This window comes from Zalophus californianus, chromosome 3, assembly GCF_009762305.2.
Source record: "Zalophus californianus isolate mZalCal1 chromosome 3, mZalCal1.pri.v2, whole genome shotgun sequence".
NCBI lineage: Eukaryota > Metazoa > Chordata > Mammalia > Carnivora > Otariidae > Zalophus > Zalophus californianus.
Window position 1 is genome coordinate 147,645,448 of NC_045597.1, and position 16,504 is coordinate 147,661,951.

Genomic DNA, 16,504 nt, shown 5'->3' on the forward strand with positions numbered 1-16,504 from the left:
AAAGCAAAATGAAAACAAATAATATGCCTGATAGAGAATTTAAAGTAATGGTCATAAAGATACTCACTGGACTGCAGAAAACTGTGGGGGTGGGTGGGAGCACCTGGGTGGCTCATTCATTTGGGCATTTGACTCTTGATTTCAGCTCAGGTCGATCTCAGGGTCATGAAACCAAGCTCTGTGTCAGGCTCCATGCTCAGTGTGGAGTCTGCTTAAGATTCTTTCTCTCCTTCTGCTCACCCCCTTCTCTTGCTCTCTCCAAAAAAAAAAAAAAAAAAGAGTGGAGGACATCAGTGAGATCTTGAATACAGAGATAGAAAAGAACCAATCAGAGATCAAGAACACAATAAATTAAGTCAAAAATACACTTGATGGAATAAATAGCAGGCTAGATGAAGCAGAGGAACAAATTAATGACCTAGAAGACAGAGTAATGGAAAGTAATCAAGCTGACAAAAAGAGAGGAAAAAATATGCAAATTGAGAATAGTCTTAGGGAACACAGTGACTCCATCAAGCGTAATAACATCCACATTATAGGGATCTCAGAAGAAGAAGAGAGAGATAAGGGAGCAGAAAATTTCTTTGAAGAAATGATAGCTGAAAACTTCCCTAATTTGGGGAAAGAAACAGATATCCAGATCCAAGAATCACAGAGATCCCCTCAAAAATACAAACCAAGGAGGTCCACACCAAGACACATACTAATTAAAGTGACAAAAGTTGTGATAAAATATTTTAAAAGCAGGAAGAGGAAAGAAGACAGTTACATATAAGGGAAGCCCCCCCCCCATAAGGCTATCAGTGGATTTTTCAGCAGAAACTTTCAAGCCAGAAGAAAATGGCATGATATACCCAAAATGCTGAAAGGGAAATATCTGCAGCCAAGAATACTCTATCCAGCAAGGCTATCATTCAGAATAGGAGAGAAAAAGAGTTTCTCAGACAAACAAAAACTAAAGGAAGTCATGACTTCTAAACCAGCCCTATAAGAAATATTAAAAAGGACTCTTTGAGTGGAAAGGAAGACCCTAAATGAGAGTAGGAAAAGTAAAAACACAAAAGCAGTAACAATAAATATTTCTGTAAAAATCAGTCAAGGGATTCATAAAAAAAAAAGTATGTAAAATATAACACCATATACCTAAAACATGGGAAGGAGAAGAGTAAAAAATGGATTTAAACTTAAGAAATGATCAACTTAGTATACACTGCTCTATACATAAGATGTTATATGCAAACCTAATGGTAACCATAAATCAAAAACCAGTAATAGACAGGAAAAAAAGAAAGAGAAAGGAATCCAAGTATATCACTAAAGAAAGCCAACAAACCATGAAAGAGAGCAAAAGAAGAAAGGTTCAGAGAAAATCTTTTTTTTTCAAGATTTTATTTATTTATTTGACAGAGAGAGAGCTCAAGCAGGGGGAGCAGCAGGCAGAGGGAGAGAGAGAAGCAGGCTCCCCACTGAGCAGAGAGCCCAAGGTTGGGCTCAATCCCAGGACCCTGGGATCATGACCTGAGTTGAAGTCAGAAGCTTAACTGACTGAGCCACCCAGGCACCCCAGGATCAGAGAAAATCTATAGAAACAACCACAAAACAAGTAAAAAAGTGGTAATACATATTTATCAATAATTACTTTGAATGTGACTGGACTAAATGCTCTAACCAAAAGACACAGGGTGTCAGAATGGATTAAAAAACCCATCTATATGCTGTCTACAAGAGACTCAAGACAAAAACACACATGCAGATTGAAAGTGAGCAGATAGAGAAACATTTATCATGCAAATAGATGAAAAAATAAAAGCTGGGGTAGCAATACTTACATCTGACAAAGAAGCCTTTAAAACAAAGACTGTAACAAGAGACAAAGAAGGACACTATATAATTATAAAGGGGACAATCCACCAAGAGGATATAACAATTGTAAATATTTATGCATTCAACATGGAAGCACCCAAATACATATAACAAACATAAAAGAAAAATTTTGTTAAGAACATAAAAGAAATACTTGACAGTAATACAATAATAGTAAGGGACTTTAATACCCCACTTATATTGATGGACAGATCATCCAAACAAAAAATCAACAAGGAAACAATGGCTTTGAATAACACACTGGACCAAATGGATTTAACAGACATATTCAAAACATTCCATCCTAAAACAGCAAAACATACATTCTTTTCAAGTGCACATGGAACATTTTCCAGAACAGATCACACATTAGGCCACAAAACAAGCCTCAACAAATTAAAAAAAAAAAAATTGAAGTAATACCATGCATCTTTTCTGATAACACTATGAAACTAGAAATCAATCCCAAGAAAAAAATCTAGAAAGACCACAAACACATGAAGGTTAAATAATATGCTATTAAACAATGAATGGATCAACCAAGAAGTCAAAGAAGAAATAAAAAATTACATGGGAAACAAATGAAAATGAAAACACAATGGTCCAAAAGCTTTGAGATGCAGCAAAAGTTGTTCTAAGAGAGAAGTTTGTAGCAACACAGGCCTACCTTAAGAAATAAGGAAAATCTCAAATAAACAACCTAACTTTATACCTAAAGGAGTTGGAAAAAGAGGAATAAACAAAATCTAAACCCAGGAGCACAGTAGAAGAAAGGGAATAAAATTTAGAGCAGAAATAAATGATATAGAAACTAAAAAAAAAAAAAAAGAACAAATCAAATGAAATCAAGAGCTTGTTCTTTGAAAGATCAACAAAATTAATAAACCTCTAGCAAGGAAAAAAAATAAGAGAGAGAGAGGACCCAAAGAAACAAAATTAATAATGAAAGAGGAGAAATAACCAACACTACAGAAATATAAACAATTGTAACAAAATATTATGGAAACATATGCCAACAAATTGGACAACTTAAAAGAAATGGATAAATTCCTAGAAACATTAACCTACCAAAACTAAAGCAGGAAGAAATAGAAAAATTTGAACAGACCAATTGCCAGCAATGAAATTGAATTGTAATTTTAAAAAAATAAATAAAAATAAAAACCCAAAAACAGAAGTCCAAGGGCGACTGGATGGCTCAGTTGGTTAAGCGACTGCCTTCGGCTCAGGTCATGATCCTGGAGTCCCAGGATCGAGTCCCGCATCGGGCTCCCTGCTCAGCAGGGAGTCTGCTACTCCCTCTGCCCCTCCCCTCTCTCATGTGCTCTCTCTCTCTCTCTCATTCTCTCTCTCAAATAAATAAAATCTTAAAAAAAAAAAAAAAAAAACAGAAGTCCAAGACCAGGCAGCTTCACAGGCAAATTCTAATAAGCATTTAAAGAAGAGTTAGTACCTGTTCTTCTCAAACTGTTTCAAAAAAATACAAGAAGAAGGAAAAATTCTCAATTCATTCTATGAGGCCAATATAACCCGATACTAAAACCAGATAGACACCACACACACACACACACACACACACACACACACACACACACACACCAACTGCAGGCAGATATCTCTCATGAATATATATGCAAAAATATTCAACAAAATACAAGCAAACCAAATCCCATAATATATTTAAAACATCATACATCATGGCTAAGTGGGATTTATTATGAGGATGGAAGTGTGGTTTAACATTCACAAAATAATCAACGTGATATGTCACATCAATAAGGGAAAAGATAAGAACCATGTAATCATTTCAATGGATGCAGACAAAGCATTTGACAAAGTACAACATACATTCATGATAAAAACCCTCTGCAAAGTAGGTCTAGAGGGAACATATCTCAGCATAATAAAGACCTTATACGAAAAACCCAAAGTCAAGATCATACTCAATGGGGAAAAACTGAGGGCTTTCCCCTAAGGTCAGGAACAACACAAGGATTTCCACTCCCATCGCTTTTACTCCTAGCCATAGCAATTAGACAAGAAAAAGAAATAAGAGGTATCCAAAATTGGTAAGAAAGAAGTAAAACTCTCATTGTTTGCAGATGACATGATAATATATATATAGAAAGCCCTCAAGGCTCCACCAAAAAACTAATAAAACTGATAAATGAATTCAGTAAAGTCGCAGGATACAAAAGCCAATGTACAGAAATATGTTGCATTCCTAAACACTAATAATGAAACAGGAGAAAATGAAATTAAGAAAACTTTCTCATTTATAATTGCCTCAAAAACAATACTATATCTAGGAATAAATTTACCCAAATAGGTGAAAGACCTGTACTCTGAAAACTATGATACACTGATGAATGAAATTCCAAAATAATGCAAAGAAATGGAAAAACATTTTATGATTGTGGGCTGAAAGAACAAATGTTAAAATATCTATACTACCCAAAGCAATTTACAAATTCAAGGCAATCCTTATCAAACTACCAACAGCATTTTTTTCAAAAGAACTAGAACAAACAATCCTAAAATTTGTATGGAACCACAAAAGACCTCATATAGCCAAAGCAATACTGAAAATGGAAAGAAAAAAAAAAACTGGAGATATCACAATTCCAAATTCCAAGTTCTTTTACAAAGTGGTGGTAATTAATATAGTATGTTACTGGCATAAAAATACACACATACATCAATGAAATAGAGCAGAAAACCCAAAAATAAACCCACAATTATACAATCAACTTACCTTTGACAAAGGAGGAATGAATATCCAATGGGAAAAAGACAGTGTCTTCAACAAATGGTGCTGGGGAAACTGGACAGCAATATGCAAAAAGAGAAAAAGAAAAGGAAGGAAGGAAGGAAGGAAGAGAAAAAAAAGAAAGAAAGAAAGAAAAAGAGAAGGAAAGAAAGAAAGAAAGAAGGAAAGAAACTAGACCACTTTTTTCACCATACACAAAAATAAACTCAAAATGGATTAAAGACCTAAATATGAGACCTGAAACCACAAAAATCCTTGAAGAGAGCACAGGCAGTAGCCATAGCAACATGTTTCTAGATATATCTCCTGAGGCAAGAGAAATAAAAGCAAAAATAAACTATTGGGACTTCATCAAAATAAAAGGTTTCTGCATAGCCATGGAAAGAATCAACATGGGAGAAGATATTTGCAAATGACATATCTGATAAAGGGTTTGTATCCAAAATATATAAAGAACTGATACAACTCAACACCCAAAAAACAAAAATTCGATTAAAAATGGGCAGAAGACATGAACAGATATTCTCCAAAGAAAACATACAGATGGCCAACAGTCACATGAAAAGATGTTCAACATTACTCATCATCAGGGAAATGAAAATCAAAACCTCAATGAGAATATCACCTCACAGCTATCAGAATGGCTAAAATCAAAAAACAAGTGTTAGCGAGGATGTGGAAAAAAAGGAACTTTCTTGCACTGTTGGTGGAAATGCAAATTGGTGCAGCCATTGTGGAAAACTTTTTGTAGTTAATCAAAAAATTAAAATAAAACTACAATCTAGGAATTGAACTACTGGGTATTTACCTAAAAAATACAAAAACACTAATTCAAAGGAATACATGCACCCCTGTTTACTGCAGCATTATTTACAATCGTCAAACCGTGAAGCACACCAAGTGTCCATCAATAAATGGATGGATAAAAAAGAGGTGAGATTATATATATAAAACACAATGGAATATTATTCAGTCATAAAAAATGAATGAAATCTTGCCATTTGTAGTAAAATGAACAGGGGCACCTGGCTGCATCAATCATTAGAGCATGCAATTCTTGATCTCAGGTTCATGAGTTTGAGCCCATGTTGGTCCCAGAGCTTACTTTAAAAAAAAAGAAAAGAAAAAGAAAGACTCATGCAATAATATTAGGAGAGCTAGAGAGTATAATGCTAAGTGAAATAGTCAGCCAGAAAAAGACAAATGTTGTATTAACTCACTTATATCTGGAATTTAAGAAACAAATGACCAAAGGGGGGAAAAAAGAGAGAGACAAACCAAGAAATAGACTCTTAACTATAGAGCACAAAAAGTGATGGTTATCAGATGGGAGGTGGGTGCAGGAATGGGGGAAATATGGGATGGGGATTAAAGAGTAAAGAGTACACTTATCATGATGAAATAAAATAAAATAAAATGATTTTTTAAAATAAGCAAAAAAACAACCAACAAACAAAAAACAAACCCAGAACAGACAAATTGAAAAAAGAAAGCACATATATAGGCCAAGAAGAATGTATGCTGAGGAAAGACCTAAGACCTTAAGGCTCTGCCTCAGGCTATTCCCAAGATTGAGTCCTGTTAATTAGTGAAAGGCTTCCACACCAATCTCCCAAAACTGGGAGAGGTAGCTGTTTCTTCAAATGCCTAAATTTCAACATAAGTTCATTATACAGGCAAAGAAACATGGAAATAGGGCCCATTAAAAGAAACCGAATAAATTTCCAGAAATGGCCATGAAGAAGCACACAACTGGACATATACAACAGACCTTAAATAACTATCTTAAATATGTTCAAAAGCTATAGGAAAACACAGACAAAGAACTAAAGAAAATCAGGGGGAAAGTCTATGAGAAACATAAGAATAAAAACAAAGAAATATAAATTATAAAAAAGAACCAGACAGAAATTCTGGAGCTGAAAAATATAACTGAATTGAAAAATTCACTAGATGGGTTTAAGAGCAGACTCAGGCAGAAGAGAACCAGAACACAGGTTGTTTGAAATTATTGAATCTGAGGAGTATAAACAAGATAGACTTAAAAAAAAAAATGAACAGAGCTTGAGGAACGTATGGGATACCATCAAACATATCAATATAGGCACCATGGGACTACCAAAAGAAAGAAAGAAAGGGGGTGGGGAGATTATTTGAGGAAATGATAATTTAAAACCTCCCCAAATTTGAAAAATGTCATGAATGTACAAATACAATAAGCTTAATGAACTCCAAGTAGCATAAATACACAGAGACCACACCAAGACAGATTCAAATCAAAGTGTCAAAAGACAAAAATAAAAAGGGAATCTTGAAAGCAACAAGAGAAAAATGATAGTCATGGCCACAAGAAATCCCCATAGAACATTCAGGGAAATTTTCAGAAGAAAGCTTGTAGGCCAGAAGGCAGTGGATGATATATTTAAAGGGCTAAAAGAAAGAAAACTATCAAATGAGAACTCTGTAACTAGCAAAAATACCCTTCATAAATGAAAGAGAAATAAAGACATTCTAAGATTAAAAGAAAAAAAACAACTGAGGACTTTTATTACCATCAGACATGGTCTAGAAGAAATCCTAGAAGAAGTCCTTCAAGTTGAAACTAAAAGATGCTAAACAATGACTCAAAGCCATATAAAAATAAAAAGTTCTCTAGTAAAGGTAAATACATGGACAAATATATAAAAACCCAGTATTATAATTTTGGTTAATAACTGTACTTCTTATTTTCTACAGGATTTAAAAGACAAATGTATAAGAAAAAAATTATATACCTATGCTGACAGGTATAAAATATATAAAGAAATAATTTGGGATATCAATAGCATGAAAGGAATGGGGATTAATCTATCAAGGAGTAGTTTTGTATGCAATTGAAGTTAAGCTGGCGTCAATTCAAGACAGAATGTCATCATTTTAGGATGTTATATATAATTCCTGTGTTAACAACAACAACAAAATGTATAGAATATTCCTAAAATAAAATGCAAAGGGAACCAATCAACTATGTATCTGCCAAATATCAACTAACACAAAGGAAAATGGCAGTGAAGGAAATGAGGGATAAAAACATTATAAGATATACAGAAATAAACTAACAAAATGGCAAAAATAGTGCTTCCTTATCAATAATTTAGTATAAATGGACTAAACACTCCAATTAAAAAACAGATTAATAGAAGGTATTTAATAAAACAGGATCCAACTACAAACAGTCCCCAACTTAAAATGGTGCAACTTATGATATTTTACTTTCTGATAGTGCAAAAGTAATACCCATTCAGTGAACCATACTTTGAATTTTGAATTTTTACCTTTTCCTGGGATAACAATACACTGTGCAATACTCTCTTGTGATGCTGGGCAGAAGCAGTAAGCCACAGATCCAGTCATCCACACAAGCATAAGGGTAAACAACCAATATGTGAACAGCCATTCTGTACACATATAACCATTCAGCTTTTCACTTTCAGTAAATATTCAATAAATTACAAGAAATATTTGCACTCTACTATAGAATAAACTTTGTATTAGATGATTTTTCACAACTGTACACTAATGTGTTTTGAGCACGTTTAAGGTAGGCTAGACTAATCTACGGTGTTCAGTAATTTAAGTGTATTAAATGCATTTTTATTACGATATTTTCAACTTATAATGGGTTTACCAGGATGTAAACCCATTATAAGTCAAAGATCTGTATATATTGTCTTTAAGAGACTCACTTTAGATATAAGGACACACATAGGTTGAAAGTGGAAGGATAGGAAAAGATATCCTATGCAAACAGAAAGCAAAAGAGAGTAGGGTTAGATATACTAATATCAAGCAGATAGACTCTAAGGGAAAATAAGAGACAAAGAACATTATTATAATGACATTCATTCATTCATTCATTCACCAAGAAGATATAATAATTAAAAACACATACGAAACAAACTTGAAAGCTCCAAAATATATCAAGCAAACACTGACGAGATTGAAAAGAGAAACAGCTCTAGCTCTCCAATAGAAATAGAGGTCTTCAATAAACTACTTTCAGTAGTAGATAGAACAACCAGACAGAATATCTGGAAGACTTAAATACTATAGATCAATTGGAACTAACAAATCTATAGAGCATACTCCACCCAACAACAGCAGATTATTTCTCTCAAGTGTACACGGAATATTCTCCAGGATAGACCATATGTAGATCACAAAACAAGTGTTTGTAAATTCTAAAATATTAAAATAATACACAGCATCCTTTCCAATCACAATGTAATGAAATTAGAGTATGTGATACAACATATTTTCTAGAAGAAAAACTGAAAAAATTCATAGATATGTAAAAATTAAACAACATATTCTTAAACAGCCAATGGAATCACAGAGGAAATTAGAAAATATTGAGACAAATGAAAATGAAAATATACTAAAACTTATGGGATGCAGTGATAGTAGTAGTAAGAGGGAAATTTATAGCTGTAAATTCTTAATAAAGACATAACAACTTTATACCTTAAATAGCTAAGAGAAGAAAAACAAACTAAACTCAAAACTAGTATAAGGAGGGAATAGTAAAAAGCAGAGATAAACAAAATACAAAATAGAAAAATAATAGATGAAACCTAGAGTTGGTTCTTCAAAAAGACGAACAAAATTGACAAAATTATTGTAAGATTCCCTATGGAAAAAAGAGAAGACTCAAAAAATTAAAACTATAAATGAAAAAAAGGGACATTACAACAGATTTTACAGAAATAAAAAGGATTAGAATAAAGTACTATGGACAATTGTATGCCAAGAATTTGGATGACTCAGATGAAATGGATAAATTCCCAGAAATACATGACTACCAAAACTGAATCATGAAAAAATAGAAAATCAGAGCAGACTTTTATAACTAGTAAGGAGACTGAATCAGTAATCAAAAACCTAACAAAGAAAATCTCAGGACCAGATGGTTTCACTGGTGAATTCCAGCGGACATTTAAGGGAGAATTAACATCAACCCTCCTCAAACTCTTTCAAAAAAACTGGATAGGAGGGAATATCTCCAAACTCATGAGACCAGCATTACTTTGAGACCAAAGCTAGAAAAAGGCAGTACAGGCAAATTACAGATTAATACCCCTGATGAATGTTGATGGAAAAATCTTCAGCAAATTACTGGCAAAAAGAATTCAACAGGTGGGATTTATCCCAGGAATACAAGGGAGGTTCAACATATAAAAAATGTAATATAACATATTAACAAGATGAAGAAAACACACATATTCTCATCTAAATTAATGCAGAAAAACCATTTAACAACACTCAACACCTTTCCAAAATAATAAAACTCAGCAAACTAGAAATAGAAATTACCTCAAAATTTAAAAAAAGCCATATATGGAAAACTTACAACTAATACTATACTCAGAGTGAAAGCCTGAAGGATTTTCCTCTAAGATCAGAAATAGTTGCCCACTATTACCACTTCTATTCAACATACTGGAAGTCTTAATCAGAGCAGTTAAACAAAAAATAAAAGGCATCTAAATTGTAAGATAAGAAGTACAATGACTTCTATTCACAGATAACATTATGTTATATGTAGAAAACCCTAAAGATTCCATACAAAAAAGAAACAAAAATTTTAGGATAAATGAATTCATTGAAGTTATTGGATAGAAAATCAACACAGAAAAATCAATTGCATTTCTATACACTGACAATGAAGAATCCAAAAAGGAAAACTAAAAACTACAAAATATTCCTGAAGGAAATTGAAGGAGACAAAAATTAATGAAAAAGTTGTGTTAAGTGAAGTAAGTCAGACTGAGAAAGAAAAAATACCGTATGATTTTACTCATAAGTGGAATCTAAAAAAAAAAATGAATAAACAAAAAGCAGAATCAGACCTGTAAATACAATACAGAGAACAAACTGATGCTTGCCAAAGGAGAGGAAGTAAGATGAGTGGGAGATATACACTTTCAGTTATGGAATGAATAAGTCATGGAAATAAAAGGCACAGCCTAAGAAATATACTCAATGATATTATAATAGCATTGTATGGGGCCAGATGGTAGCTACACTTTTGGTAAACATAGCATAATGTATACACTTGTAAAATTACTAGGTTGTACACCTGAAACTAGTATAACATTGTATTTCAACTATACTCAAATATTTCTGGGGGGGGTTCTTTTTTTAAAAATTTAAGTTCAATTAATTAACATATAGTGTATTATTAGTTTCAGAGGTAGAGTTTAGTGATTCATCAGTTGCATACAATACTCAAATTTAAAAAATAATAATCAAAAAATTCATGGATTGGAAGATTTACTATTGTTAAGATGTCAATAATTACACAAAGTATTCTACAGATTAGTATTTTTATAAGAATTACATTTGATGGCATTTTGGGCAGAAATAGAAAAAATTCATTCAAAAATTTATATGGTCTTTCAAGAGACTCCTGATTAACCAAAACAATGTTGACAAGGAAGAACAAAGTTAGACTTAATAATTTTAAAACTTACTGCAAAGAGATAGTAATGAAAACAGTATGGTACTGACATAAAGACAGATATATAAGGCAATGAAATAAAATAAAAGGCCTATAAATAAATCTCTCATATATGGCCAAATGATTTTTGATAAGCATACCAAGGCCATTTAATGGGAAAAGAATATTCTCAAAAATGGTGCTGGGAAAACGAATAACCAGACACACACAAAAAATGAAGTTAGACCCTTATCTTATACCATATATAATAAACTCAAAATGGATCAAAGATCCAAGTAAAACTATAGACCTCTTATAAGAAAACATGGGGAAAGGAGGGCCTGGATGGCTCAGGCAGTTGTGACTGACTCTTGATTTCGGTTCAGGGCACGATCTCAGGGTTGTGAGACTGAGCTTGGAGCTCAGTGGGAAGTCTACATGAGATTCTCTCTCTCTCCCTCTCTGCCCCTGCCCCACCCCCTGCCCACACACATGTTCTCTCTCTAAAAAAAGAAAAAATACACATGAGGGAAAGCTTCATGACATTGGATTCGGCAATAATTTCTTGGACATGACACTAAAAGCACAAGCAACAACAACAAAAATTACATAACTGGACTTCAGCAAAATTAAAATCTTTTGGCCTCAAAGGACAGAGTGAAAAGAATGGGAGAAAATACTAGCATATTATGTGGGGTTACTACCCAGAATATATAAAGAACTCTTAAAACTTAATTACATAAAAAAAATCAAACAACCTGATTTAAAATTGAGCAAAGGACTTGAATAGATATTTCTTCAAAGAAGATATACAGATGAGCAATAAGTACATGAAAAGATACTCAACAAAACTAATCATTAGGGAAATACAAATCAAAACCACATTAAGATGTTATTTTATACCCATTAGGATAGCTGTTGTCAAAATAGAAAACAAAACCAAACAAAAACAGAAAATAACAAGTGTTGACAAGAAAGTGAAGGAATTGCAATCCTTGTACATTGTTGTTGGGTATTTAAAATGGTGCAGTTGTTCAACATCTGCAAATCAATCAATGTGATAGAACACATTAATAAGAGGAGAGAGAAGAAACATATGATCCTCCCAATTGAAGCAGAAAAAGCATTTGACAAAATACAGCATCCTTTCCTGACTAAAACTCTTCAGAGTATAGGGATAGAGGGAACAGTCCTCAATTTCATAAAATCCATCTATAAAAAACCCACAGTGAATATCATTTGCAATGGGGAAAAGATGAGAGCCTTTCCCTCAAGATCAGGAACAAGACAAGGATGTGCACTCTTGCCATTATTGTTCAATATAGTACTAGAAGTCCTAGCAACAGCAATCAGACAACAAAAAGAAATAAAAGGTATTCAAATTGGCAAAGAAGAAGTCAAACTCTCTCTTCGCAGATGACATGACACTTTATGTGGAAAACCCAAAAGACTCCACCCTCAACTTACTAGAACTCATACAGCAATGCAGTAATGCGGCACGATACAAAATCAGTGCACAGAAATCAGTTGCTTTCTTATACACTAACAATGTAACTGTAGAAAGAGAAATTAGAGAATAGATTCCATTTACAATAGTACCAAAAACCATAAGATACCTCAGAATAAACCTAACCAAAGAGGTAAAGGATCTATACTCTAGGAACTACAGAATATTCATGAAAGAAATTGAAGAAAACACAAAAAGAAAAACTTCCATGCTCATGGATCAGAAGAATAAACATTGCTAAAATGTCTATGCTGCCCAGAGCAATCTATACCTTCAACGCCATCCTAATCAAAATACCACTGGCATTTTTCAAAGAGCTGGAAAAAACAATCCTAAAATTTGTATGGAATCAGAAAAGGCCCAAATCGACAAGGAAATGTTGAAAAAGAAAAACAAAGCTGGGGGCATCACGTTGCCTGATTTCAAGCTATATTACAAAGCTGTGATCACCAAGACAGCACGGTACTGGCACAAAAACAGACCCATAGACCAATGGAACAGAATAGACAGCCCAGATATGGAACCTCAACTCTATGGTCAACTAATCTTCGACAAAGCAGGAAAAAATACGCAACGGAAAAAAAGTCTCTTCAATAAATGGTGCTGGGAAAATTGGACAGCTATACACAGAAGAATGAAACTCAACCATTCTCTTATACCACACACAAAGATAAACTCAAAATGGATGAAAGACCTCAATGTGAGACAGGAATCCATCAAAATCCTAGAGGAGAATGTAGGCAGTAACCTCTTCAACATCAGGCACAGCAACTCTTTCAAGACACGTCTCCAAAGGCAAGGGAAACAAAATAAAAAATGAACTTTTGGGACTTCATCAAGATAAAAAGCTTCTTTTTATCAGAGGCAAAACAAAGAGGCAACCCACAGAATGGGAGAGGCAACCCACAGAATGGGAGAAGATATTTGCAAATGACACTAAAGACAAAGGGCTGATATCCAAGATCTATAAAGAACTTCTCAATCTCAACACCCAAAAAACAAACAAGTCAAAAATTGGGCAGAAGACACGATCAGACAATTTTCTAAAGAAGACATACAAATGGCTAACAGACACATGAAAAAATGTTCATCATCATTAGCCATCAGGGAAATTCAAATCAAAACCACATTGAGATACCACCCTACTCCAGTTAGAATGGCAACAATTGACAAGGCAAGAAACAAGTGTTGGAGAGGTTGTGGAGAAAGGGGAACCCTCTTACACTGTTGGTGGGAATGCAAGTTGGTACAGCCACTTTGGAAAACAGTGTGGAGGTTCCTCAAAAAATTAAAAATAGAGTTACCCTATGACCCAGCAATTGCACTCCTGGGTATTTACCCCAAAGACACAGATGTAGTGAAAAGAAGGGCCATATGCACCCCAATGTTCATAGCAGCAATGTCGACAATAGCCAAACTGTGGAAAGAACTTAGAAGCCCTTCAACAGACGAAGGGATAAAGATGTGGTCCATATATACAATGGAATATTACTCAGCCATCAGAAAGGATGAGAACCCAACTTTTACATCAACATGGATGGGATTGGAGGAGATTATTCTAAGTGAACTAAGTCAAGCAGAGAAAGTCAATTATCATATGGTTTCACTTATTTGTGGAACATAAGAAATAGCATGGAGGACATTAGGAGAAGGAAGGGAAAAATGAAGGCAGGGGGGAATCAGAGTGGGAGATGAACCATGAGAGAGACTATGGACTCCGAGAAACAAACTGAGTGTTTTAGAGGGGAGGGGGTTGGGGGAATGGGTTAGCCTGGTGATGGGTATTAAAGGGCACATATTGCATGGAGCACTGGGTGTTATAAGCAAACAATGAATCATGGAACACTACATCAAAAATCAGTGATGTACTGTATGGTGACTAACATAATAAAAATAATAAAATAATAATAAATAAAATGGTGCAGTTGCTGTGGGAAACAGTATGACAGTTTACCAAAAAATAGAGTTACCCTAGGATCCAGCAATTACACTTCTGGATATATATCCACAAGTACTGAAAACAGTCACTCAGATATTCATACACTCATATTCATAAGCAGCATTATTAACAATAGCCAAATCCTGGAAGCAACTCAAGAGTCACTGATAGATGAATGGTTAAGGAAAATGTGATATATACATTCAATAGAATATTATTAAGCCTTAAAGAGGAAATTCTGACACATGCTACACGTATGAACCTTGAAGACATTATGCTAAATGAAATGTCAGTCACAAAAGGACTAATATTACATGATTCCACTTATATGAGATACTTCAGGTAGTCAAATCATAGAAGCAGAAAGTAAAATAGTGGTCCCTGGAAACAGAGAGAGGGTAATGTGGTGTTAATATATAATAGGTACAAAGTGACAGTTGGGGAAGATGAAAAAGTTCTGGAGAATAGATAGTGATGATGATTGCACAACAATGAGAATGTACTCAAGCACAGAACTGTACTTAAAAATGGTTAAGGTGGCAAATTTCATGTTATGTATATTTAACCAAAATTTTAAAAGTGAAAAAAATGTCAATTTAGAAATCATTTTCATTTGATTTGGGAACTCAGTGATAAATTATTCCAAGTTTACTTCCATATGAAGAATAACTGACAGATTGTTCTCTTGCTTAACCAGTAATTTCTTCATTCAATAAATACAGAGAAAATGAAATGTTCTTTCTTTTGTTTTAGTGAGACTGAAGATTTTACCCCAGATTCAAGTGACAAATTATTAGAAGGTTGGATTTATTGTTTTTCTTAAATTCAAAAGGAGACTGCTTTACTGCTTTAATGAACTTTTCAGCTATTGCTTTTTGTTTTTTTACTGCTTTGATGAATTTTTTAGTTATCAAACCTGAGGTTGATACTTTTTTTCCTGTGAATTTACCTATTTTTTGGAAAATAATCCAGTACTACATCACTCAGGTGTTAAGATGAGCCAACTAATTTGCCTTTGCTGAATGGCTATCAAGATTTTATTAATGATTTTGATCAAGAAAATGGTGTCATATTATGAATTCATATTTACCATGCCCCTGTGAAAAATATTCATAAAATAAGGATGCACCACACAATAGCTTTTATCTGAGCCAGAACTCATTATACTAGGATTTAATGATTTCTTACCCTTCCTTTGTGCTTAGTCCTACCAAAATGTACACACTTTTTGTACAAAAAAAAAAATGTACAAAAAGTGTGTGGGGGGGAGCTTTTAGTTAAATTTATTTGCTCACATTAATGTCTGACTAGTATGGACTTCACTATTTTTTAAAAATCTCTATTAGTACCTACTCCTCAGAACATTTGTGAGAACTTTTGGTTCTCTATTTTTTGAAACCTCAGAGGATCAATGTGGTTCTATCAGTTATCATACGTAGAAGAGGTAGAGTGTCATGTTTACCATAAAGTGGCTTTAAAACTCAAACCACAGGTCCACACTTGGCTATTTCAAACACAAAATCCACTGAAGGAATTACTTTAAAAACATATTGTCTCACTTTGGAAGTGAAATTATTTTCATTAAGATGACTCCTAGAATAGCAATAAATATGCCAGAATTCTATAAACACACCATAATTGGAAGATGCCACAATAATCACAGATCATACCTGTAGTATGGAAGCATAGACTGCTAGTGAGACAAAAACCATTTAATACAAACCCCCTCATGTTTACATGAGGAAACTCAAGCTAAGGATGACAAAGCAGTCCTGCCAAGGTTACTCTGAGGCTGAGGCAGAGCTAATTCTGGATCTTAAGTCTCCTGACCATAAATGCAGTGGGGGTTTTTTTTCTTCCTTTTCCAATTTTGTTGCAATGATCATGCTTAAGTCTTACAACCTTCAGTAGTATTTCACCTACCCAATTCAATCATTATTTATTCAT

The 16,504-nt window shown here is 33.8% G+C and overlaps 1 protein-coding gene across 5 annotated transcripts in view; it reads left to right on the forward strand.

Moving 5' to 3' along the window:
* FSIP2 (fibrous sheath interacting protein 2) overlaps nt 1–16,504 on the forward strand; it is a 103,811-nt gene that overhangs the window by 79,352 nt on the left and 7,955 nt on the right. For 4 of the 5 annotated variants that reach the window (XM_027590452.2, XM_027590453.2, XM_027590454.2 and 1 more), the window contains one exon: nt 15,311–15,357. The exons of the other annotated variant lie outside the window; for it this stretch is intronic. In XM_027590452.2, coding sequence (XP_027446253.2) covers nt 15,311–15,357 — 47 coding nt within the window. The remainder of the gene's footprint in view (nt 1–15,310; nt 15,358–16,504) is intronic. 5 annotated transcript variants of the gene reach the window in all.